At 41.7% G+C, this 26,448-nt stretch overlaps 1 protein-coding gene across 1 annotated transcript in view; it reads right to left on the reverse strand.

The window, feature by feature from the left end:
• The window catches only part of pitpnc1b (phosphatidylinositol transfer protein cytoplasmic 1b), a gene marked incomplete at both ends in the record, with an annotated part of 51,492 nt that extends 25,349 nt beyond the window's left edge, over positions 1-26,143 (reverse strand). Inside the window, 3 exons of the mRNA XM_080744950.1 lie at positions 1,001-1,097; positions 10,173-10,321; positions 26,096-26,143. Coding sequence (XP_080601076.1) covers positions 1,001-1,097; positions 10,173-10,321; positions 26,096-26,143 — 294 coding nt within the window. The remainder of the gene's footprint in view (positions 1-1,000; positions 1,098-10,172; positions 10,322-26,095) is intronic.
• Positions 26,144-26,448: the final 305 nt, after the last annotated feature.

The raw sequence follows: 26,448 nt of genomic DNA on the forward strand, positions 1-26,448 counted from the left end.
TAATCAAAATCTACAAAGTAACTACTAGAATGAGCCAGTCTTTTGAACGGCTCTTTGAAAGGAACGGATCCCAGAGATCCGGCTCACTTCAAAGAGCCATAAATCCCATCTCCACTGCGCTGTGTGCATGTACGTGCATTGGAAATATCAGAGCTTCAAGCTCACCACAAGGCGAAACGCGCCGTGCTGTGAGCTTGTATGTCTGCTATTTTAGACACGCACACGGCCTTACGGAGAAGCACACATCACGTTTCACAGCTGACAGTTCCAGCACCTTGTAACAATCAGCGTGGGTTTAGTGTTATAATCAGAACAGAACTGGGGTTCTTCCGAGGTAATCTATACCAAGCTGGACCCAGTAGGCCTAGACGATAATAAAAAAGGGACCCGAACTCTGTGGAATCATGGATATTATACAAGCACGCACATGACTTTCTGATCGCATGGATGTGATGCCATCGTGGTCAAAGCAACAGAGGCAAGTCAACCTTCCTTGCGCCATCATAACATAACATTAACAAAATAAAACAAACGTGTGTAAAAGGTTTAATGAGACGTGAAGCCAAAATCATATAGGCTACTATTAACTTATTAATGTGTAGGCCACTGTGTGGCAGGGCGCGCAAACGGTTCGCTTGAGTTGCGCGCCCACTTTAACCTATTCACTTCTTTTTTTTTGGCAAGCGATACCTCTACATAAGTAGATAGTTAGGATATTATTTTGTTGGAACATATTGCAATTGCATCTGTGATAAAGAGGAAGGAAGCCCAGCGCAAACATAAAATGGTGTAATTATCAGTTGGGTGCACGGTGCACCATGCAGATACAGTATCTCATCTGCAAACACGTATGTTACGTTCAATATAATATGGCCGATAAATTAATTGATTGGCCGGTAAAATATAATCCTGCCGGCCAAGGTGGCCGGCCCCAAAAATGCCTAGCGGAAACCCTGACGCACACACACACACACACACACACACACACACACACACACACACACTGACCTGTGATGGTGTATGGGTAGAAGTTCCAGGCCTTCTCTGTCACATAGAAGAACCTGGGTACAAACGCCTTGACCCACGACGGAAGCTTACTGGATAGAGAGACATAGAGAGAGAGAGAGAGAGAGAGAGAGAGAGAGAGAGAGAGAGAGAGAGAGAGAGAGAGAGAGAGAGAGAGAGAGCATTAATTAGAAAGAGAAATAGAGGAAAAACAGATAAGGGGGCCGAGAGAGGTTGAGCGATATGGAGAGATGAATAAATGTAGGGCAGTAGTTCCCCACCCGGCACTTGAAAATCTCGAAAGCCCACCCATCGGACCGCTTAACATATGGCTGCCATGTTAAGTGGCACTCATGCACTGTCCATGCATGAGGAATGAGTATGGAAAGAAACATAACACACTTGGGACATATTGGGACATAACATACACCAGGGAATCATATTAGTTAAACAGATGGTTGAATATTTAACACGTAAAATGCAAGACTTATTTTATTAAAACTAAACTGGAGAATTCACGCTGTAGTTAAAAATGTCAGGATCTTCAAAGTCAACGCAGTAAAGACAGTGATGTAACTGAAATGTGTCTGCTTGTCTGTCTATTGTCTCCCCTCTGCTCTGTTAACATTATGGGTAACCCATTCAAGTGGCAAATTAAATGTGAAGCACATCATCTATCTAGAAAACAAGAGGATATGTTGACAGGGGTGTAAACATATTTTTATTCAAATCAGTATCGTCTCCAGTTCATGTAGGATTATTTTAAAAGTAGGCTCTAACTACAGTTGAATTGCAGTGGCTTCTATAGGCTGGGCTGCAGGTAAACAGTTCTCCCTTACCCCAAGTGGTGGCACTATCTCAATTGTGGGCGGGAATTTGTAGGGAGGCCACGTGTTTCTATCATAGACATAGGCCCCTCCTTCGGCTCTGGGGCATAAGGGCCGGAGGGGATCTGTCTCGCTTCCGCATGTGTCACAGAAACGGAAGTTGATAGACCAATCAGAGGCAGGTGTGGGCGGGTCTTTTCATACGCCACGCAAACATAAGGAACTGGATGCATGAACTGGAACAGGGTCTTGCCAAACACTTTTTGTGACTATTAGCCTATCTGTTACTTGAAATTATTTTTGTTATGGAAATTTCCATTTTAGATAGATAACCAAATCCAAATCCTGGATCCATAGCTCCATGCATGTCTGCTCTAACAGCACAGCGACCTAGTAGCTCCCTCTGTAAAAATGTAGGCGCTATGTAGCGTCGGGAGCGTTTGCTCATTGGGAAGATGCATTTGCGACGTCGCTTGCCAATTTAGCTCCTCGTCCGCGCAGCGACGTCGCAAATGCATCTTCCCAATGAGCAAACGCTCCCGACGCTACATAGCGGCTACATCTTTACAGTGGGAAAGAAGGCATGGGCGTTATGTTGCTGTGCTGTCTGGGTGGTATTGACACTTGCTTTGGCAATGTAATCATGCCAATAAAGCTCTATTGAATTGAATTGATATGAACAAACACTATAAAACAAACACTATAAAACAATTTCTTAATGACTGAGACCTTTGTAAAGTAATCGCTTCTGGAAAATAAAAGAAGTCAAGTCACACATTTTTTCAATGTGCGCACTGTGTAATTTTATTCACCATAATCCTGGCCCTCTCTATGGAGGCTGCCATTTTCTTTTACAGAGGGCGCTAGAGAGTTTTTCTCTGTGTGCTGCTTCAAAAACATCTTTTCACTTCCTCCCAAGTCTGTGAACAAGAGATCCCAAGTAAGGAAGTGACAGAGAATTGTCTGTTGCCAGATATTGCCAAAGAAACAAGCGGCCAGGTCTATGAAAAATAAGCCCAATAGAATGAACTAGGTTCAGTTTTACTACTTTACATTTGAAAATAGCAGATCAGCAAGCTCACAATGTGTCACATTGCGACACATTGTGAGCTTGTATATTTGCTATTTAAAAATATTGAGGGAAAAAATATATTTTTTTGAAACATTTAACAACACAAATCTGTATGGAGGTCCCTGGCACCACATATTTTCAGATGGGAGTCTGCGACTGTGGACAAATATGTTAATCTGGGGTCCTTGATATGAAAAGATTTGGGAACCACTGGTTTAAAAAATATTAGAAAGTAAGCCCAATGAACAACTACACAAATTGCTTATTATAAGCAGACATGGCAACACCGGTTCATTCAGAGCAAGAAGTATCCAAAGAAGGAGAAGTCGCTGGAAGTCACGCCCACACCACGGTCCATCCACCATGACACTTTGGGTGGCGGAAGTTGCAACGGAAGCTTGATGAATAACATTGCGTCTATGAGCTTCGGCTGGGACAGCTCATGAACAAAAAATAATTCTGAACGATAGAGACCTTTGTTGTATAGTCGCTCCAGGAATATAAAAGAAGACATATCACAGGTATTTTTACAATCACTTGCTTTTCGATGTGCACGGTACATAATGTTATTGAGGCAGCTAAACAGCGGCGGCGGCCGTTTCTGTCTCGGAGCTATCGCGAGATTTGGATTCCAGACAGGGAATGGTGGAGAGTCTTGCGATACTATCACGTTCAGAAACGTAAATTGTGCTCTTTAGATGCCTCTATAATGTTATACTGTGTACTCACCGAAAAGCAACACAGCACAAAACAACGTGTGACATGTTTTCTTTTATATTCCTGAGCTGAGTGTTTTATAAAGGTCTCTATCGTTCAGAATTATTTTTTGTTCATGAGCTGTCCCAGCCGAAGCTCATAGACGCAATGTTATTCACCGAACCTCCGGTGCCACTTCCGCCACCCAAAGTGTCATGGTGGATGGCCATGGAGCCTAAAATGACGTCAGTGTCCCTTCCTTCTGTGATCTTCCTTGATTCAGAGCCCAGAGCCCAGAGCGCCTCTACTGACACTTTAATGCAAGGACACAGGAAACCAAATGATGTTTTTTATTTTCTTTCAGGATATGAACAGGAAGCCGGGGGCGGAGTCAGGAATATGGTGAATAGAGGCATCTAAAGAGTATACGTTTCTGAACGTGCCAAGAATCGTGAGACTTTCCTGTCTGGAAACCAAATCTCGCGATACTTCCGAGACAGAAACGATATCTGAGGTCCTCAATAACATTATGTACTGGGCACATCAAAAAGCAAGTGATTTTAAAAATGCCTTTGATATTCCTTATATTCTTTGATATTCTTTTATATTCCTGAACCGATTATATGACAAAGGTCTGAATCATTTATAAATAGTGTTTGTTTATGAGCTGGTCTAGCCCGGCTCCATTCACTGCCATGAATCATTTCAAGAAGGTATTATAAAAAGATCATATTTAAGAGGTATTCGGATGAGGAGGGGCTGTGTTGACCTATTGAGTCAACACAGCCTTGTTTTCTGTTTTCAGTTAGTATCAAAGTGTTTTTATTATTATTATTAAGGAGCTTAATAAGTTTTACACTTCATCCTACTCCTTTTCGGACATTGTTAATGTTGTTTTTCTTCAGTTTTGTATTTTATTCTATCTTTTTTTATTTGTTAACTTCAAAATAAAATCATTCATTCATCTTGCCATGTACGTGTATATCCTCACACTTCCGGTGCGTGTTTTGGCACCCATGGTGAGCGTCATGGCCGGTCATGGCGCATCCCTGGCGTCACGTGTTTCCCTTCCTCCTAAATGTTCCTTGGAAAGTTCCAGGAAGTGAGGTACCAGGAAGTACAGCTATAAAGGTGCAGGAAGTGAGGCGGCCGAGGCTTCCATTTTAGGTGTGAAAACAGTGTTTGGTGTCTGGTGACTGTGGGGGTCTCTTAAGTTCTGTTCAGATTCACTACACCTTCGTTCTGTTCGGGTCATTTTGACCCGGGGGATATTTGGTTTAAAAAAACAACACTAATATAAATTTTTACTTAACAAATCATCATGATACATTGACTTTGACTCAATACCAAACAATTCATACGATATATATGGTAAATGTTTGCATTTCTGCTTTGCTATATCACATTAAACACTGAAAGAGCTAGGCGTTTTTTACTGATTTAGCTAAAATTCATGTAAAAAAAAAACTACTTTATTTAATACTGGGCAAAATTGCTCATGCTTATAGGAAAAAAATAAAATCAGAATGGGGCTTCGGAAGGGGGGTGTTAGACGTGGGGGTGACTGTGTGTCTGTGTTTTGGATTAATACTGTGTATATCTGTGCTTCCGGGTCAAAATGACCCGAACAGCACTTAAGGTTCAAAAAATATGAGGGGGGTGTAGCATGGGTGTAGTGCAAAAATATTTTTTTTACATGTTCATCTCAGAAGAATCTTTAAGGCCAGTGAGTTTCAGGTGGAAAAAAAATAAACTTCTACCTTTTTTTTCCAAATGAAAATGTAAACCGGGTCAAAATGACCCGAACAGAACTTAAGGGTAGCCTACGCTTTAAAACCAAATCACAACTTTTTAAACCACTGAATAGTGTGGTTGAACTTTAAGACCTGAATTAAGGGTTGTAATATATATTCTGAATTGATACAGAAGAACAAAACAATGTCAACAACTCCTCCATGATATCAATCATTTCAAGCAGAACTGACTGTGGACTCCAGACTTCAGGTGAAGATGAACTCTCTAGACTGCACCAAGATAACTATAAAGAAGGTAGAGTCGCCAAAATGGCTGGGCATCCGCCATTGACGCTCATGGGAGCCAAAACTGGGACCGGAAGTTGTGTGAACTGCAATGGAGTCCATGGCAGAAGGATGACAGCCAGCTGGACCATGCTTGTGAATAAATTATTTCTGAACGTTTATCTCCTTTGTCAGTTAATCGGTCCAGGAATATAAAAGAATGCATATCACAGGTTGTTTTCCAATCAATTGTTTTTTTATGTGCACACTGTATAATTTTATTGAGGCATCTAAACAGTGTCATCCTCCGTCATGTATCGTTTCTGGTAGTGTTGCCAGGTTCTGAGAAATAAGCAACCAGGCCTAGGAAAACAAGACCAAAATAACCAACTAGGGCCAGGCAGGTACTAGGCTTTTATGAGCACTTACTGCTGTATTGAAAATAACCATCAACAAGCTATAGATCTGCTAAGACTTTGATAACTTGTCAAATGCGACATTCTGCATAATGAGCACTTTCTATATTGGTACTTTAATTCTATTTTAATATCATTCATTTTTAATTCCTGAGTTTAACTTGTGAGATTATTTCTAAATTGCTGTATTGATTGATTACTTACAGTTTGCAGAGACAGGTACAGAGAAGTCGGCTACAGTACAGTACAAGTTCTGCTAAAATTATTTTTCCAAAAAAGTATATGGGGTCCTTTGTACTCAATTGATCAAAACATTGATAATATTGATGATACTTTTACTCAAGTAAAAAACGTTGGTAGCCTACCACCACCACCACTTAGAAACACTGGTTAAAACAATAAAAAGCCCATTCCCTTGTTACTGCTCCATCGGTCTCTTTCAATGTTATGAGATACATAAAGTGGCTTAAAATAAGACAAAAAGCTTACTAGGATCTCCTTTTAGTTGACCTTGTACCAATGATTAGGCTACAAGTAGGCCTACTGTCATAAAACTGTACGTTTTCCAGGCTTCTAATACATTCTTCAATCAAAAAGGAAAAAATAAATAAAAAATACCGGTAAGCAACTTGTTCACTTTAGAACAGATTGAACATTCGTAAGCTATATGTATATTCATGTATAACATCGTGTTTCATATGTAACATATTCATACTTTTATTTTAAACATGAATACATAGGCATACCTTATTGAGAACAATGTCAATAATACTATCAACAATGTCAATTGTGCACAGTAAGCATGTTTTATTTTTAACATAAATGTGGAAAATGTTTTAAAAGATATTTGAAGATAAATGGACATTTATTTATTCATGCTCATCAATCAAGCAATAATTTCGCGGACCCCCTGCAGTACCCCCCCCCCCCCCCCACACACACACACACACACACACACCCCACACACGATCCCAAGACGCCACCTGCAACAACCAATATTTACAAGCAACTTCACAGACAAATAAGTCCAAAGTCGCTTATAATAAGCACACATGGCAACACTAAATCCTTGACACGTTCAGAACGTACGTTGTACTCTTTAGATACCTCTATAAAATTGCACAGTGTGCACATTGAAAAGTAACATAGCAGGAAAAAAAGTTTTATATGATGTCTTTTATTTTCCAGAAGTGATTATTTGACAAAGGTCTAAGACGGTCAGAATAATTGTTTGTTGGTGGTTTGTTCATGAGCTTCTCCACGGACTTCCATGGAATCCAATGCAGGCCACCAAACTTCCGGCTGCAGGCCTGGCTCCCATGGTGAGACGAATCTGCCGACTGGAATTGCATGATAGCGAAAATGACGTATATGTCCCTACCTTGTTTTTAATTTCCTTGGACTGCACCAGGAACAATTCTGATGAACAGGAGGAACCCAAAGACAAACAATATCCTGGTAGGTGATGTTTTTATTTGTTTTTAACTGTAGCTTTGTTGTAGTTTAGTTTTATATTAGCCACCTAAGCCCATAGCACTTACCGTAGCACTCTGACCTCCTGACATGAAGGTTGGGTGAAAGGAATACATTATTTCTTTTTTTATGCAATGCCTTGCCATTTTCTTTTCTCAATTTGAGGATTGTTTTTTGGACAGTAAGAATATCGGCAATTTTTGTTGGAATACCTTTGGATTGCTTTTGGAATATATTCTCATTGGAGACATTTAAAAGAACTTCAATTCCTTCATTTAAATTTTAATGATCAAATCAATCAAATTGTTCTCCGGCTTGAATTAATGCAACCAATGCTGTTTACAAGTTCATATTTATCTGTATCACAATGAAAACACATCTTTTAAAGTTTGAAACAAAAGCATGCCATGACATTTTCTTTTACTATATTACCGGTAATGTTAATCAGGCCTGAAACTTTGTCATTTTGTTGTCCATTGTTTGAGGCCTTGAGGGCATGAAGGCCACATGCCAGGGCAGGGAGGCCATCAAATAAAACAAGATTTTAGTCCATTGAAATAATGAATTGCATTTAAGGGTTAAGGAAGATGTAGACTATCTGCTGTGAAATAATTAAATTATGGTATTTATAATCTGATCCATGCTCAGCCCTGCACCAATCAAATATACTGGATTGGTTTAAAAATGGAGACTCAAAATACACTATTGTCTACATGACAAGAAAGAGACACTGGTGTCTACATATTGACAAGAAAGAGACCGAGGAGAAAGTGGTACAATCAGCTGGGGCATTAAGGCCACCGTGGCCTCATGGCATGCCATTTGTTTGAGGGGCACATGGCCAAACTGAGGGGCAACGACAGCCATGGCCTTCATGGCCTCCTTGAATTTCCTGCCCTGGTATCAATAGTCTTAGGCGTTTTGCCAATTATTTAATTGGCTCCGATCCACAGGTTGGAAAACGTTTAATTAGAGACGTTGAGCGAGATGGAGAGTGGCAGAAATACGGAGAGAAAGAGTGGGGGAGGCGGAGGGCTGGTGGAGGAGAGACAGAGTGATGGAAGTGGAGCTGCGCAGCCTAAGTGCTTTTGGTGTGATTTCTAGCTGAATTTGCCGCAGGCGGATCCGAGTACAGCCTTCATTTGTACGGCTTACATGCACACAATTACATGTAGTGGTGATAGATCTGACTGGAGCTGCACTGGGGCGCGCCGTGCCAACACCACTGCACTGCAATCTACTTACTCTGCTGCTATGAGACTGTGTGTGTGTGTGTGTGTGTGTGTGTGTGTGTGTGTGTGTGTGTGTGTGTGTGTGTGTGTGTGTGTGTGTGCGCGCGCGCGTGTGCTTGCGCGTGTGTTTGTCCATGCATGTGTACACGTCTGCATTACATTATGTTCACTAAATTAATAATGTACAGTACTGTATGCATTTGAGCTTGCATACTGTAGGTGAATTTCTGTCTGTGCGTACTTGAATTGCAATTTGCAAGGGCCAAATGTCCCCATAAGTAGTAGAATTAAATAGACGTTGGGTCCGATTGATTAATCTGGACGAAAATAACGTGTAAATAAAGTGACACAATCCGGTGTATGTTCTGTAAGCTAGAACTGAAGTGCAATTCACCAAGCAGTGCGTACATGTACAGCCTTCATTTGTGTGTTTCGCTGCAGTAGCACATTTTTGACAGTCACGGGGACTCCCTCTTCCGCAGGCATTTTGCCTCATGTAGAACATCCACGCCCATTTTAACACCATAAAAGGTAACGGGGAACTTTAACGTGATGACGTTATTAATGTGAGGGTTACCGTAAACGTCCTCAGGCTGTTAATGGACAGATCTACAGTACATGCTGCCGCGCACCGCCTTGACAACTTGTAGATCAGCTTATTTTGGCAAGCGAGAACCTCACTGATGATGAAGTTATAAGTAATGGCGTGTTTAGAATAAGAACTTAATTTCTAAAGTTCAACCTCAAAAGCAAAGGCTAAAACAACTTGGAATGGATATTACCGTATATAAGCCCTTTCTAGTTTCAACTGCTCAGTTTGCTCACTCACCCTTGCAGAGGTAAAAAAAAAAGATGCTAGAATCCGCCAATATCCGATATTTTTGATCAGAGCTTTATTGATTAGACTACTGAGGGGAATCTGTCCTTAAGGTGAATATATCCTCCTCTGTTCGACTCCTATACATCGGAATTGGAAATTAAGTAATGGGCACAACTTTCATGTATACTGTATATTATCCTCTTAAGTTAAGACTGTGTTCATGTGATTTTGTCAATATTTATAACCTAGTGTAAGATATGGAGTTGGCATGAAAGTCCAATAGGCGAAACTGTGGCCACACTTGCAAAAGGGAAACATGTTGGGCACATAAATATTTTATTTGAGGTTGTGGCACTGTTGTAATAGATTTTTCATGAAGAATAAAGCATTCTATTGACATACACACGCTTTGAGCCCTGGTAAGTCAGCCTCTGAGCTGCCGTACGGATCTCCCACATAAACCAAACACAATAAAACATGAATGAATCTGACCACTAGGAATTGACAGAAATGCCGGTACGTTCAAAATATGGGCATAAAGTGCTTGATGAAAAGATAATAACGATTATTGTCCTATCCCTAGTGTGTGTGTGTTCCGTGGTGACCTCCATACCTGTTGAGGTAAATGCGTTTCTCGGTGAGCTGGCCCAGGCCGTGTTGAGGGTGATTCTCTGCTTCGTTCTTCACCACCTCCACGCCCTCTCCACCGCCACTCTGCTCAGCGCTGTGTTTGGTGATCATGTACAGCTGACCGATCTTATACTGGAGACACACACAGAGACAGAGAGGCACTGAGGCAGGGACGTGCAGAGAATGTTAGAGAGAGGCAGGGTCTGAAATCTCTAAAAGGGTCTTTTGGTAAAAATATTGAAAATAGCAGACCTGTGAGCTTGCAGGTCAGCTATTTTCGGATACCACACTAAACTATAAGCATAATCAAGTCAATACTGGAGATGTGATGTATGGCATGCCCTCTACACAGAGAGGGCAATTATTTCAACATAAGATGCTGCTTTCAAGTTCAGGAGAGTTTGAACAAGGCAATTCTCTTGAATGCTGCCTTCAGGTATGGCATGGAAAGAGGGCTTTCACCATAGTGAAAATGGTATGCTTGGTCTGGAGAGGGCACTTTTTACAGATGAGTAAAAGGGCAGTTACTTTTCGTTATTCAAATTCTGAAATGGCAAAAGTAGCATGATCTACAAGCTCGAAACTCGTCATTTGTGGATCTGCTACTTTACTGTAGATGCTTTTGTGTGACATGGTACTATAATAAAGTATAGGGTGTTAATTTATTGGGTAAAAAAGAAGTAAACATTATGGAGATAAGAGGTTTCTGCCTGGCAGTAATAGCGACTTTAAGCAATGGACGGCTACGGCAGGCGGCAACGGTAACCGGAAATGATCAGCACTTGATATATAAACCTGCCGCCGTCACAGCCGTCTCTACAACTCCAGACCCCGTCGCCGACGGCTGTTTGCTTAACGATTTTGACTGCTACGGCGATTGCGTCATAGCAGCCGTACTCCGCCTGGCGTTGCCGTCCTGAAAATCGGCGAGCTTAAACTCTCTAATGATATCAAAGTGATCCCAATGCTGTTTGTTTGGTTGGTTGAACTACAATACCCACAATCCAAGTCTCATCCACTCGGATAGGGTTTCAAAGTAACACTGGAGCCCAGGACTCGTGATCTCCTGAGTTAACAACAATGTATGTACATAATGTACGCCCCCCCCCCCCCCCAATCTCTTGTTTTTCATCATTACAATCATCCTACAGTAAATATGGAATTAATTATGCTACCCCCGTGCTTTGGCAATAAATACGCTCTGCACGAAACGGCAATAAAGCAGACGTGTAATTAAAATATTGTAATTGAGGACGAAGGGGGGAGGAAGACAGAGATAGAGAGAGAGAGGGAGAGGGAGAGAGAGAGAGAGAGAGAGAGAGAGAGAGAGAGAGAGAGAGAGAGAGAGAGAGAGAGAGAGAGAGAGAGAGAGAGAGAGAGATGCATTAGTTTGTCATCTCTCACTCGTGGCTCCTTCACTTTATCGGGACACTCCTGCTTCTCTTTCCAATTACTGAGGAATGTCAACATTCAATATTTGCTTATCGCGCATTCATGGCCCGTAATTAATCATAAAGATGGATGCTCTTAAACACCGGGGACGACCTGCCTCCTCTCAGGCTCTCAGCCTCTCATTTGGAAGATTCCCACCTCGTCTTAAGCACTCATTCACCCACACTGTAAACTGTATCATTTTAAAAACGATTTAGACTAGTGAAAACAGCCGATCTACAATCTACGATCTACAACGCCTCGAGGTGCGAGGCGTTGTTTTCACTACTTTTGTGCAACAGCCTTGTATGGTGAAGCAGGGCTTTACTTTGCAAAACAAATTACAAATTTGAAACTTGGAGATACAAGGTTTCTGCCCGACAGTGAAGCTATGTTTACAGTACCCAAAGTACTCAAATGTGTCAACAATTTCCAACACAAAAAAATAACCGATATGCGTGCTTGTAGATTGGCTATTTTCTATTAATCATAATCAAATGGAGTTTATAAGTGATGTGTTTTGTAAAAAAAATAAATCTAAATCAGCAAAGTAACAGGTTCAGTAAACTGCAGTGGAGTGGAGTAAAAAAGGACAATATTCACCCTCTGAGATATAGTGGCGTAGTAGAAGTATAAAGTTTAGAAAAATGAAAATACTCAGGTAAAGTAAAAGTACCTAAAAAGTACAGTACTTGAGTAAATCGTGTCTGTTGGGTGTAAACCTCATTACAGTATGTCCAAAACGGTTACATTTCAGGATTCACATAATAGTAGATCAGCAAGCTAAAATATGCGTCGCGCCACGTTTTGAGCATGCAGATCTGCTACTTTTGATGCTTTTGTGTGATGGTGTAGTACAGGGGTCGTTTTCAGGCCAAGCACCCCTTAGTTAAGAGAGAGATGAAGCAGGGACCCCCACAACATTTTCATAGATTCCATATAGGTTCATTGTTTGACAGCCCAATCATCAGTGTATTTTGGATTCATGTCAATTTGGGTTTTCAGATATTTAACCACTTGAGCCGTCATTTCCTAATAAACCTGACCTTTCACTCTGTACTTAATCTGCTCTTTTTCCCCTCTACACCAAACCTCTTTGCCGAAAATAGAAGATCTACAAGCTCACAACGCCTCGCGCTGCGAGGCGTTATGTATGAGCTGTGTATGAGCTATGTATGAGCTGCTATTTTTGGCAACAGTTCTCAGTATATGGACACTAGGGTTCAAGTTGTTAATATAAAAAGTATTGGAAGATTTGTAGCACCCCCTGTAGTAACTGTGAGGACCCCCTAGGGGTCCTGGACCCCCTGTTGAAGACCCATGGAGTAGTAGGATCAAGCAGGGCATTTATTTTAGGGGGAAAGTCAGAATATAGATACAAGTGTTTTCTGCCCGACGGCGATAAAACCTCCATATTTAGTTCCGCCGCTGCATGCATACACCGCTGACAGGGTGGTGATAAAGCGACAGGTTGAGAAATCCAGAGAACGGGCCATCGTGGCTTGATGATGTTTGCCTTCTCCCTCCTCGACTCGTGTCTGTGCCAACAAAGGACGCAGGGAGGCGAGGACACTTAGCTTTTACGGCCCATTGTGTTTGACGTGTGCTCATGAGCGAGATAAAACAGATCGCGGCAGGGTGTTGACACACACACACTTTGACCCAAGATTAACAGCCTGAACCCTATAGCCTAGCGTCACATTCGATATTCGCTTGGAGGCGTGTCACATTGGCTATTTTCGGCAGTGGTGGAAAGTAACTAGTAAGTACTTAACCTATTTTGGCCTGAACGCAAATCTGTCACTTTAGATTTGAACCACCTTAGCCATCATTTAGGCTAATGCTTTAACTATTAAGAAATAGCAGATATACAAGCTCACAGCACAGCACCGAGTGCTGTGCTGCGAGCTTGTAGATCTGCATTTTTTTTTAAATCACAGACATTTGCATGTCTTTGCATATTTTTTACCCGATTCTATAATTGTCTTCTAAATCCTTCTTCTAAATCAGTGGTTCTCAAACTTTTTCATGTCAAGGAACCCCAAAATTACATGTATTTGGCCGCGGACCCCCACCTCAAAATATGTTGTTCCAGGGACCACCAATAAGCAAATATTTGAGTTACAAATGTTGGCTTTTAAAAAGATATTATTCAAAGATAAAAAAAAAATCAAAAATAGCAGATCTACAAGCTCGCTTGTATATCTGCTATTTTTCAATAGTTAAAGCATTCAATAATTCTAGTACTTTTACTTTTAAATACTTTTACTTCTACTCCACTACATTTCAGAGGAAATTATTTAGCTCTTTTACTCCTTTACAATTATTTGACAATTTGAGTTAATGGTTACTTTGTCAACCACTGCCGCCCTATCTAAACATTGACTATTTGAAAATATTGATTGACTTCTTTATGCCTGATGAAGGTCTGAACAACCAAAACGTTGCCTGTTTAATTATTTTGTTATTAGAAGGAAGACCATGACGATACAACACTAACATGAGCCACAACTTAACACATTGACCGCCTCCCCCGATAGTCCCGAGAAAATTCCAATGTCGCTCCCCGCCAGGCCCGATAGTCCCGAGAATTTGCTTTTATATAATGTAATGTTTAATTACATTCTTCTGCAGCCTGTGAAAAAGTTTGAGCTTTCTGTCATATAAGGAACCAAAGATATCACTCATCAAAGTAAGTGTGTTTGAAAACAAGAGTGTAATAACGTATAAATCTCAATAGAAATGAATAAAACTCCCAATAAACCACAGTGAATGCATTTAGCGTGGCAGAGCGCAGCCCGCAGAGTGCAATCAGCGACACACTGGGCACACGCATGTAGAAGGATGTGGGGCAGGGATGTGCAGAGAATATTTAGAGAGGCAGGGGCTGACATTTCTAAAGGGGCCTTTTGGTGGACAATTCTATTGAATGCAGCCCTCAGGGGCAGGGGCTCAAGCCCCCTTTGATGTCTATGTGTGTACATGCCTGGTGAAGGGGCTGGCAGAAGCGACAACGGAGCAGCTGGATCTGAGACCATTTTGCACAAATCAAACAAAATCCAGTAAAATGTTCACTTGGAAAGCCATGACCTGCCTCATTGGCCAACAACACACAGCTTCATCATAACCCCCAAAGTCTCGACAACAAAATATTATGTCCCAGGCAGCCACACAACAACGAAGATCAGAAGATCAGATCAGCAGGAGCGTCACAAGGGAAAAGTGGGACTGAGTCTGATTTACTAGGGCCCAAGGTGGAAGGGGCTTCATTATTTTATACTTTTGCTATTGAAAAATAGCAGATCTACAAGCTTGCAGCGTGACACTCGGTGCCATGCTGTGAGCTTGTATATATCTATTTTTGAAATCCCCCTATGAAGAAAATTCATGGGGGGCCCGCAGTGAATCCTTGTACCCAGTGGGTACAAGGATTCACTGCGGCGAATTGTCTTCATAGGGGGATTTCAAAAATAGATATATACAAGCTCACAGCATGGCAACGAGTGTCGCGCTGCAAGCTTGTAGATCTGCTATTTTTCAATAGCAAAAGTATAAAATAATGAAGCATTTGAACAGATCCTCAGCCTCTGAGCCAAACAACCCACTACAGTACAAACACATAGAATCACCTGATGCAGCGCCGGAGCATTCGACTACCAATCCGATCTTCAAGCCCTGCTCGCGGGAGAGGAGAGGAGAAAATACCCCCCGGCGAAGTCCTCGGTCAGGCTTTTCTGGTCTGAAGAAAAGCGACGCGTCGCGCCCATATAACTCCAACAAAAGTAGTGAAAATAGCAGATTTACAAGCACACAACGCCTCATCCCAAGCGCGATGATCGTTTCACGAGTGTCCTCCAACGAGTAAGAAAAGTAAACGCGACGATCATCATTTGGCAGCTCTGTTTCCATCCTAAACGTACTGTTGTTTTGGTGGATAATATTCCAGTCTGATGAAAGGGTCGCGTCCAAGGTCCATATAACTCCATGTAACAAAAGTACTGAAAATAGCAGATCTACAAGCACACAACGCCTCGTCGCATCAGCCGCATCACAAGCACGATAATCGTTTCAACGAGTAAGAAAAAGCAAACGCGACGATCATCATTTGGCAGCTGTTTCCAAAGTAGGCCTACTGTTTAGCTTCGCTAGGTTTTCCCTGCTGTGCACGCGCGATGCGCGCGCGCATGCAGGCATGTGCATTTGAGGCGCGCCGTGCACGAGCGCGCAGCCTGAGAAGAGAACGTGCAGCGCTCCTGGAACCATCTAGCGTGATCGCACATCGCAGCAGTGTGCTCATAGACTATAATGAGTGTGCTCTGTTCTAAAGCCCGCCTACTGTATCCGGTTATGTAACACTCAGATACATGCAAGACACGTTTCCGCATCTGGTATAGACCCAGAACGGATCAGCAACAAGCAGGGCAAATTGTCCCAATCAGTTCTCTACAGGCCACTGAGGCCATGCAGCCAGCAGTTTGCGCACATCAATCAACAGAGCATGAGAGCGATTCAATTCAAAGGAACGTTATTGGCATGAGAAAACATAGGCTACGTTTACATCGCCAAAGCAAGTGCCACAAATAAATAAAAACAATTGAATATGGGGAACATATTTACAGTTATACACATAGGCCTTGCCTTATATAAAGTTATAAGTGTGTGTGTGTGTGTGTGTGTGTGTGTGTGTGTGTGTGTGTGTGTGTGTGTGTGTGTGTGTGTGTGTGTGTGTGTGTGTGTGTGTGTGTGCGTGCGTGCGTGCGTGCGTGCGTGCGTGTGTGTGTCAAAATGTGATCTGTGCAAAATAAAACACTTGAATGTTGAATAAAAGGTAAAAAGCTTATTTCTGTGAAGTCAGTATGACGCCCTAAGGGCAAGAGGTGACCTATTACAGCCCTATTACACTATTCCAGTTATTGCCCTATTACACAATTACACTTATTACACTAGTACACTTATCTGATAAGTGCCTGACGCCATAAATTCAAATATCAACTGAATTATCCACTTGAAAAGCGATCGATCACAAAAAGGTCAATATCTCCAGTTATTTCAATTATAGCTGGATTTTGGTCAAAAATGGCTATTTTGAGATGGCTGCAACTATAGAAAAAAAGCTTTTTATTTATTTATTTTATTTTTTGGTGAGACTAGAGGTTGTCTTGTTTCATTTCAGGTACTGTAGGACATTGTCAAAAGAATACAGAATTTAGGAAAAATGTCAATATAAAAAAAAATTATAAATGTTTTCATTAAACAAAATGGCAGGAGAGCCAAACAGTCAATGTTAAAATGGCGGCCAATGTGTTAACAATACATCACAAACGTAACGATACATGAGACAGAACTTAACAAAAGACACCAAGGACAGAAAACAAAAAGAGGAAAATAAACCGAAACGATGCCAAATAAATATATTTGTAAGTGAAGACAGTGTGCGGGACTCCATTCCTCTATTCAGAATATTGATTGATAACATTTCTCAAGGCTGATTTTCTGCGAAGAGATTTGATGTACATTAGATAGGGGGTTGCAGGCTCTGTATAGAGCCCTGTGGACTCCATTCAACATGTATGAACAACTGTGAGGTATCGAGTTTCATTTTAGCATTGAATAATGATGTAATGTAAGGACAGCTTTGGCATTGTCCTTGTGTATGAAGCACCTGGATTTGAACCCAGGTCTCCTGATGATACAAACATCTATTCTTCCTTATTAGGCCAAAGAACATGTTAAGCTTCTTGGCTAGAAGCACGGCTATACTGTACATACATACATACAGTAAAGTCCTCTATTTTTCTCTTTATATTTAATATATTGAGTTTTTAATGCATTTCTTATACTATAATGTATATAATATATATATATATATATATAGGGATAGTTCACCCACTTAACTTTTTTTTCTTATTGATTACTCAACCCACGGAGACTTGAATTCATGGCTATTTTGTTTTCGTTTTTTTCACATTCCTAAGCCAATAATTTTAGGAGATTCTTTGTGTCTCCATTCAGGGAACAAAGCAGGCTCTTTGTGTCTCCATAGGGAACCACTGCTAATACAATTTTTCTAGTAATAGTATGTAATGTCATGTAAACGGTAAGGTTCTCTTACAAGCCCTCTTGGGGTTTCTATACCTCACCGGCCCAACAATATTCTGTTGAAAGAAGTAGTACACTGCGTATACTGTAATATGAGTATGCTACTTTTCAGGATTCAAATTCAAAAGCATCAAAGTTTGCAGATCTACCAGCTCGAAACCCACTTTTGTGTGACACTCACACTAGTGATAAAGTAGGGTGTTGTTACGAAAAAATAACAACAAAATGTACTATGGAGTAAGAGGTTTATGCCAGGCAGCAACAATATAATGGCTAAGTCTTAAGTCCCAGCCCCCTCCCTTCGGAGCTGTTCTGCCCACGTGAGAGTCCCTAGTGGACTCTGATTGGTGCTCTTCTGCCCACGTGAGTTTTTAGTGGACTCTGATTGGTCCGTGAAAACTGTCATGGCGGAGTCAGACTCGACTCGAATTATTTTAATAAATTATACAATAGTGCCGTTTCATTACGTTTTAATACCATTTTGCACTAACGTAAACATGCAATCATATAATATGTTATGAGAAATAACGTATTTTTGCAATGCCACGTCGCCGTCGGGGGCTCTAAGCGTGCGTGTGTGTGTGTGTGTGTGTGTGTGTGTGTGTGTGTGTGTGTGTGTGTGTGTGTGTGTGTGTGTGTGTGTGTGTGTGTGTGTGTGTGTGTGTGTGTGTGTGTATGTGACGTCAATAGGCTTTTGCCCGCCCCCGCTGAAGTAGAATATCCGTCCGCAGGATCAGACTCTTTCCCGAAGTGAAACGTAGTGAAGAGTCTGACGCTTGCCGTCAGGCTACCACTTTTCCACCCCTTTTGATGCCCCGGTCTGTCTGTTATCACGGCTGATCGTCAGCAGTGAGGATTCGAGAGGTGTGTTTTCATATCAAACAATGAGTCAACGTCGGCGTCACATGATGTTGTTCTAATGACCTCACACTCTCCAGCTCAGTGTAAACACCACTGGTGTCAATTATCTCTCTGTCGCTCAGACAGAAGCACCCAGACATGAAATCACATCCACTCAAAGTACCCTACAAACTAAGGTACTTTAGTCCGAGTGTTTCCATTTCCCATTTAAGGCCTGAACGCAAATCGCTGTCGATATAGATTTGAACCACTTTAACCATTATTTTACGCTCTAACTAATAAAAAATAGCAGATATACAAGTGCCGCGCTGCGAGCTTGTAGACCTGCTATTTTTGAAAAATCTTGAACATTAATTTTGTTTTGAATATTTTTTGACCAGATTCTATAAATGTCTTCTAAATCCTTCTTCCTTAATCAGTGGTTCTCAAACTTTTTCATGTCAAGGACCCCCAAAATGAAATGTCTTTGGCCACGGACCCCCATCTCAAAATATGTTGTTCCAGGGACCACCCAGAAGCAAATATTTGAGTTAGAAATGTTCGCTTTTAAAAAGATATATTCAAAAATCTCGATTTTTCAAAAATAGCAGATCTACAAGCTACAGGCACTCAGTGCCGTGCTGTGAGCTTGTATATCTGCTATTTTTAAATAGTTAAAGCATTAAATAATTCTAGGCCTAAAAGGGTTAATTATTTGACAGTGTTAGTTACCAGTTACTTTGCATATTTAGATTACTATTGCATTAACCAGCCACTTAAGCCATACTTTTCACCCACATTGTGGTATTGCTACTCTTACTTAAAAAATACATTGCACCACAAAATTGCACCACTGACAAGAATAGAAAACAGTTGTGTCACACACTGACAGCTGTGTTTGGCGAACGCGTCTTTGCCAAGTTAGACAATGTGCTTTGCAAAGTAGACATCAGCTAGACAACGTATAATTGCTTTGGGGGATAGTAGCTATTGAGACTAATGACGCAGAATTTAAACAGACTTCTTAAAGAAAAATCATTCCAGACGTTTTTTCCCCCCGCACACACAATGAAAAAGAATCTTAAAATGCCATTGCAGAATGTTATTTTTCTCCCGCACACAAAATGAAAAATAATCTCAAAATGCATTATTAACACTGCATAATTATAGTTATAAGCACTCTTACATAATTCATAATGCTTTATATAGCAATAATAAGCTTGAATCCTATGACAATTTACAAGGTGTAAGTGCTCTATAATCTGAATATAATTATAGAGCACTGAGTGAGTGCTGAGTAATTACTCATGCAGTAAAAGCATAATAGATTGTAGACATAATGGTCTTCATAGACAGTGGTGTGGTTGTAGAAAGATGCGAGACTGTGCTGGGCTGCCCACTAACTTGTCTCTCCTCTCTGTCTCTCTTTGCATAAAGCTTCTAGAGAGGCAGAGCTCAGGGAGGCTTACTGAACTTGGGGGCAGCCTGGGGTGTGTGGGACTCTGGAGTCCACTTCTTAAACTGTTTTAATTTCAAAGACCACCATAACTCTAAGGCCGGATTCACACTGCAGCTAGTCTGATTGATTTGAACTGTTCCCGAAAACAGTTGCCTGGTCCCCGCTGACCAGCATTCACATTGGCCAAAATTCTTCTGTGCCTGGACTGGGGCTTTGGGAGATATAAAACGTTGTGTCACAGAAGAAGAGTATCTTGTCAGAATTTAGACTGAATATTAAAGTTTTACTGTGTTCCTGTCTGATGTTATCTTGAGAGTTGTAACAATAACAGAACAACAACAATACACAACCAAAGCAGTGTGTGCTGACTGTATTTGAAACATCACAATGTAAGACTGTTGCATCCTTGATACTGTATCTTAATAGTGACGTCGCGGACCAATCCTTGTTATTTTCATCCTTGCATGAAAGCTTCGCCACGTTGTTTATGGAACGGTAGCTTCATATTGTTCTGTGGTGCAAACAGAACCACCTGCTACTCAACATCACCAAAACGAAGGAGATGCTGGTTGATTTTAGGAAGAAGGGGGCTCCCCCCTTGTCTCCTGTTTCCATCGATGGAGAGGATGTGGAGGTGGTTCAGAGCTACAAGTACTTGGGTGTGGAAATGGACAATAAACTGGACTGGACTGGGAACACGGATGTCCTGTACAAGAAGGGCCAGAGCTGGCTTTACTTTCTGCGGAGGCTCAGCTCTTTTGGTGTGTGTAGGACTCTGCTGAACATGTTCTATCAATCAGTGGTGGCCAGCGCAGTGCTGTATGCGGTGGTATGTTGGGGGGGCAGTATCAAGGAGGGCGACAGGAAGAGGCTGAATAGGCTTATCAAGAAAGCGGGTTCTGTCCTCGGTACCACCTTGGATACTGTGGAGGAGGTGGCCAATAACAGGATTAGGACTAAACTCCTGGCCATCATGGACAACCCCTCTCACCCCCTACATGACACTGTGAAAGGGCAGAAAAGCTCCTTTAGCAACAGACTGTTACATCCAACTTGCAAAAACGAACGCTATAGGAGATCTTTTCTGCCCACAGCTATAAGACTGTACAACTCCTCATCTGGTTGGCTTAACCAAGCCAGTTAGGATGGGGGATGTGGGATACAAGTTATTTCAGATCTCTATTAGTAATGTTTTGGTTTGGTTTGTCAGTTAACATTTTAACTTGCTTAGATGCATTTCTTTTAGATATTTATTATCATCATGTGTTTTCATTGACGTTTTTATGAGCTGCTGTAACGCTTGAATTTCCCCTCGGGGATCAATAAAGTACCTACCTACCTACCTATATTGCAGCACACCGTTCTCGAGGAAGCATCATGTGTCCACGACTACCACTGGGGGTGGTCTCGGGGACGGCGTTTCTGAGGACAATACGCATGCTTCACACTATCAACACATCTGCCAAGTAGCCTTGAGAACGCACCCGAGACCGCAGTGTGAATCTGCCCTGAGAGTGTACAAATGGAACCTCATTTGGTTAATTGTACACTCTCGGAGTTACAGCCCTGTAAGGGTCAGTTTGGAACCCCCTCAAGGAACCTATAGGGGGTCCCTAGACCCCACTGCATTACACCAGACCTTGGTCAAACTCTTATTGCTACCAACATTTTTACGTTTTACTCTTTTACTACACTCTGTTACGAGACGAATAGCAAACAAATCTTTGTCGCTGCTTGTAGCAACTCCTACGGGCAGCGCCTTACGGCCGGGAATGTTCAACGGGAGGACGTGAATGGAGGTGCCCTGTCCTCCCGGTGGGGGCTCCTCACTGGCAGTTGAGCCAGTAGGGTGGCAGCACAGAAATGAGTGGGGTGGAAGTCATTGGCATATCGACAGAAATTGGGACAAAAATGAAGGAAAAAAATATATATAATAATAAATAAATAAAAAATATATGGAAGGAACTAGAAAGTTACAATTCCAGGAAGTTGCAAGTGTGGTTGCCGTGACGTGAATTCCGTCTTAATATTTGAATTTTTCCCATTCAAGTCAAAGGGGAAAATGTATTCACTAATAAATGAATTGTCATATATATGGAGGTCTCTGTGTCAGTCCTAGTCCCTTGTATGTCTACATAGTGTACATGGAGATCCCTGCTGTCATCGATATTAAGCCCATATCTTGGAATGCCATATATGGACATACAGTCTTGTGTGGTCTATGACGTCAGATGTCTATGATGTCAGTCATATATGATGTCATCTCCATATTTGGGAAAAGTTAAATTTTCGCATTTTCCCATTCAAGTCAATGGAGTTAATAAGAAGATGTTTCCTGATGAAGTCGCTCTATTTGACTTATTTGTGTGCCACCAAAACTGTGGGACGGCAAGTTGAAAGTGCACGGTTAACTTGTATTATAAAATGTTATCATACGGTATCTTGTTATATAATTATTTGTTGGCACAGCCTGCATGTGGCTCATCATGTCACTGCACATACTGTACTTGTGTGAGTGACGAATTAAACCTGTTTGAATCTCACTCAATCAACCTGACTAACACTATACTGTACCTAACTCTGTCCTCCAAACGTTTTTCAGGTCAAGGACCCCTAAATTGATATGTATTTGGCAGCGGAGCCCCATCTGAATATACCTTAGCCTATGTTGTGCCAGCGGCCCCCATACAAAAAGTGTGTAGTTAAAATGTTTCAGAAATATTCCAAATTGTTAACATTTTTCAGAGAAAAGAAAAAAAGCTGATCTGCAAGTTACAAGCTTGTGACGTGTGTCTTGTGATCTTGTAGTTGGGAAATTCTCTGTATAAAGGACCCCACACTGAAACCACTACTCTAGAACTGTCACGTGTGGAGAGACCACAGCAAAACCAACGTATCGCACAGGGACATCACATGTCATCTGAGCCGCATTCTTCCTCTTTCCACGCTGGCCACTTCATTCCAGCTAATGGGGTTGAGATCATCCATTGTGGTCGCAGCAATTATGTTCAGACAATGGTCACCCTCGAAACGCCAGGCTGTGCGTCCAGATATGAGTGCACGTCGAGTCCAAGGGCAATTTCGCTTAAGGAGTTTAAAGTTTCCCCGGGCCCCGCAGCAGACATACTCGAAAATCAGATTTTGGGATAGGCCTACGTCATTTGTCTGTGTTGTTATGTTGGTATGGTCCCGTCCCAGCCAGGATTAAAGGCGGGAGGATGGGCGTGGGACGCAGAGAGAGAGAGAGAGAGAGAGAGAGAGAGAGAAAGAGAGAGAGGTCGTTCCCTTTTCAAGGGCACTCAACAGGTTTGATTGTAGAGCGCCGTTTCCTAAACACTGGGTTGCGGACCCTCGACTGGGTCGCGGGCCCATTTTTTATGGGTCACAAGCATAATAATCAGACAGACTGTATAATACCAGTAAGACTCCCTAATCAGGAGATAAGCGACCGTCAGGTCGCATAAACAAACTTCAGAAGGCAATGGTAGCCAATCAGGAGGGAATATGGGAAATGGGACAGATCCATGTTGAGGACATGACTTTAGAGATACTGTGTACCGCTTTTAGGGCAAAATCTGTAGGAGCAGTGTCCAAAAATGTGTTTTGCAAGAATCTGCCTCATGGTGGCGCTAGAAGAGGGCCATGTGATTAAAAGTGCAAAGTTTGGCATGGATAGGGTTAGGGGCAACGGTGGCGGAGATATGAGTAGGGCAAAAGTGTGACATGACGGACAGACTGACCAATATAACAAATATACATATATATTTTTTATGTTTAAATGTATTACTAAAAAAAAAGAAATCCATTAGTAGTGAAAATAGGCAGTTTGGGGAGTAAACCATTTGCGAACCACAAACTGCTGAATAGGCCTGTCACAATTATTACAAACACAATTATTTTGTCATAATCGTCAATCGTTTCCATGATGTAAAATGTGGAAATAGCAGATCTACAAGCTCACAACATGTCGCGATATGACTCGTCGTGAGCTTGCAGATTGGCTATTTCCACTATCAATCCACTATCAATGTTCTTTTTTTAAAGTACTAAAGTTGTCAGATATGTCAGTAATCTCTTTGTATATCTAGGTTATGTATCATATCTGCCATGTGCAACTTCAAAGCCTAAAAGCCAAACAGAAATGTAATTGTCAGCGACAAAAACACAATTAATCAATGTCATAATCGTGACAGCCCTACTGCGGAATGAACCACACACTGCTATAGGTGTATATAATGCGTCCTACACAGTGGTGAAAAAAGTACTCACATTGCTTACTTAAAGGGGAAGACCACCCATTTTCAATATTGAACTATGTCATTAATATACCTCAGAGGAGTTGTGTGGAAATAGAAAAAAGTTCCCCCTCTTTCTTGTTGCCTAGAACTGGAGGATTGATTTGGGGGTTTGTATTGTAAAGTACAATGTGTGATGTCATCAAGTTGTACTTTACAATACAAACCCCAAAATCAATCCTTCAGTTCTAGGCAACACAGAAGGGGGGGAACTTTTTTATTTCCACACAACTCCTCTAAGGTATATTAATGACATAGTTCAATATTGAAAATGGGTGGTCTTCCCCTTTAAGTAAAAGTATCGATGCTGCAGTCTTGAAATACTCCGTTACAAGTAAAAGTCTGGAAAAGTCTGGAAATTTACTTAGTAAAAAAAAGTATAGGTATAAAAATGTACTGTATAAGTACCAAAAGCAAAAGTACAAAATGTTTGAAAATGGCAGATCTACAAGCTCTCCAAGCTCACAACGTATCGCAATGCGATGCGTTGTGAGCTTGTAGATCGGCTATTATTTCAAACAGCCTAGGTATAAAATAGGGCTGAAGTGGTTTATGTTTTTATAATTTTATAATTTACATCTACAAAGTAACTAGTAACTAAAGTTTTGAAATAAATGTAGTGGAGTAAAAGTACAATATTTGGATCCGAGATGTAGTGGAGTAGAAGTAAAAGTATTGGAAATTGGAAATACTCAAGTAAAGTACAAATACTTCAAAACTTTAGTACAGTACTTAAAGGAGGACTTTTCAACCCATCTTCATATTATAGGTCCTCACTAATGTTCATGATAAAATAGCAATTTTTTTTTCTACTCACAAGACGATGGGTTTCTGACCTGCCCACAACTCTCCTCTAAGAAAAAAAATAAAAAAAATAAATAAAATTGTGAGGACCAATTATATGAAGATAGGTTGAAAAGTGGTGAAGTACTCCTTTAAGTAAAAGTACTTAGTTACTTTACACCACTGCCCTCCTCAGCCCACCTGCTCCCTCAGGTATAGGAAACCCCCCCCCCCCCCTTTTGTTTTCCCTGCCCCAGGCCATGCGAGCGGCTTTTTTTGTTGTTTGCCGTTTGCCTCTTGGCAAAAGGCCTCAACCAGTCCGACGAGTTTGTGAGAGAAGAAAAAAGAGAAAAGGAGAGCGTGAGCGAGTGAGCGAGTTATGGAGTGAACAGTGAACAGGGGGAGGGGCGTAGAGATGGTAACAAAAACAGACAGATGGAGAGATAATTTGGACACAACAGCAGGGCTCTGCGGCGCCTCTCCAGGTGTTGCTCGTTGGTCCTGTCAGATGCATGGGGACCGGGGGCCCCCTAGGAGCCCGCGTACAGTCTGTGTGCCACGCCCCCCCCAGACATGCACACACAACAACGCACGCACACTCGTCCACGCGCGCACGCACCACTCACAACCTGCCAGCCCATAACTAACACAGACTATCCGCTATGTATATACCCAACCTGCTGCTCTTATCGTCTACCTTGGCACTTAACCTTTTGAGATTACAATGCAACAACAGCAGTTTCACATTCAAAACCAAAGCCCGCCTTTGTTGTTTCTGTGTCGTTACACAGTAGCAGGATATAATATCTCTCTCTCTCGCTCTGTGTGTGTGTGTGTGTGTGTGTGTGTGTGTGTGTGTGTGTGTGTGTGTGTGTGTGTGTGTGTGTGTGTGTGTGTGTGTGTGTGTGTGTGTGTGTGTGTGTGTGTGTGTGTGTGTAAGCGCGTGTTCGAATGAGAGGGAGAGAGTAAAGTGAGTGTGGGAAAGTCAAACACACTTACCTCGTCCACAGTCAGTGGCATGCATACTCTGTACTCCTTCATCAACATAGTGCCGTTACAGTGTGAGCTGACTCTGTCTGTCTGTCTGTCTGTCTGTCTGTCTGTCTGTCTGTCTAACTCAGGTATTTGAGCCGCATTATCAAGACACGCTTGGGCAAGCTGCACTTTAACCCCAGACCAAGGCTTCTCTCTCGCTCTCTCTCTCTCTCTCTCTCTCTCTCTCTCTCTCCCTTCCTTCTCCTTTGTTGTGCGTTTGTGTCAGTTAAGACCATGCATTCAAGTCCAGTCCACGCTTGTTTTTCTCCCCTCCTCTGTCTCTGTCTCTCTCTCTTCTCACCCTGTCTGTTGTCCTT

The sequence above is a fragment of the Nannobrachium achirus genome (assembly GCF_963921795.1).
Source record: "Nannobrachium achirus genome assembly, chromosome: 2".
Lineage (NCBI taxonomy): Eukaryota > Metazoa > Chordata > Actinopteri > Myctophiformes > Myctophidae > Nannobrachium > Nannobrachium achirus.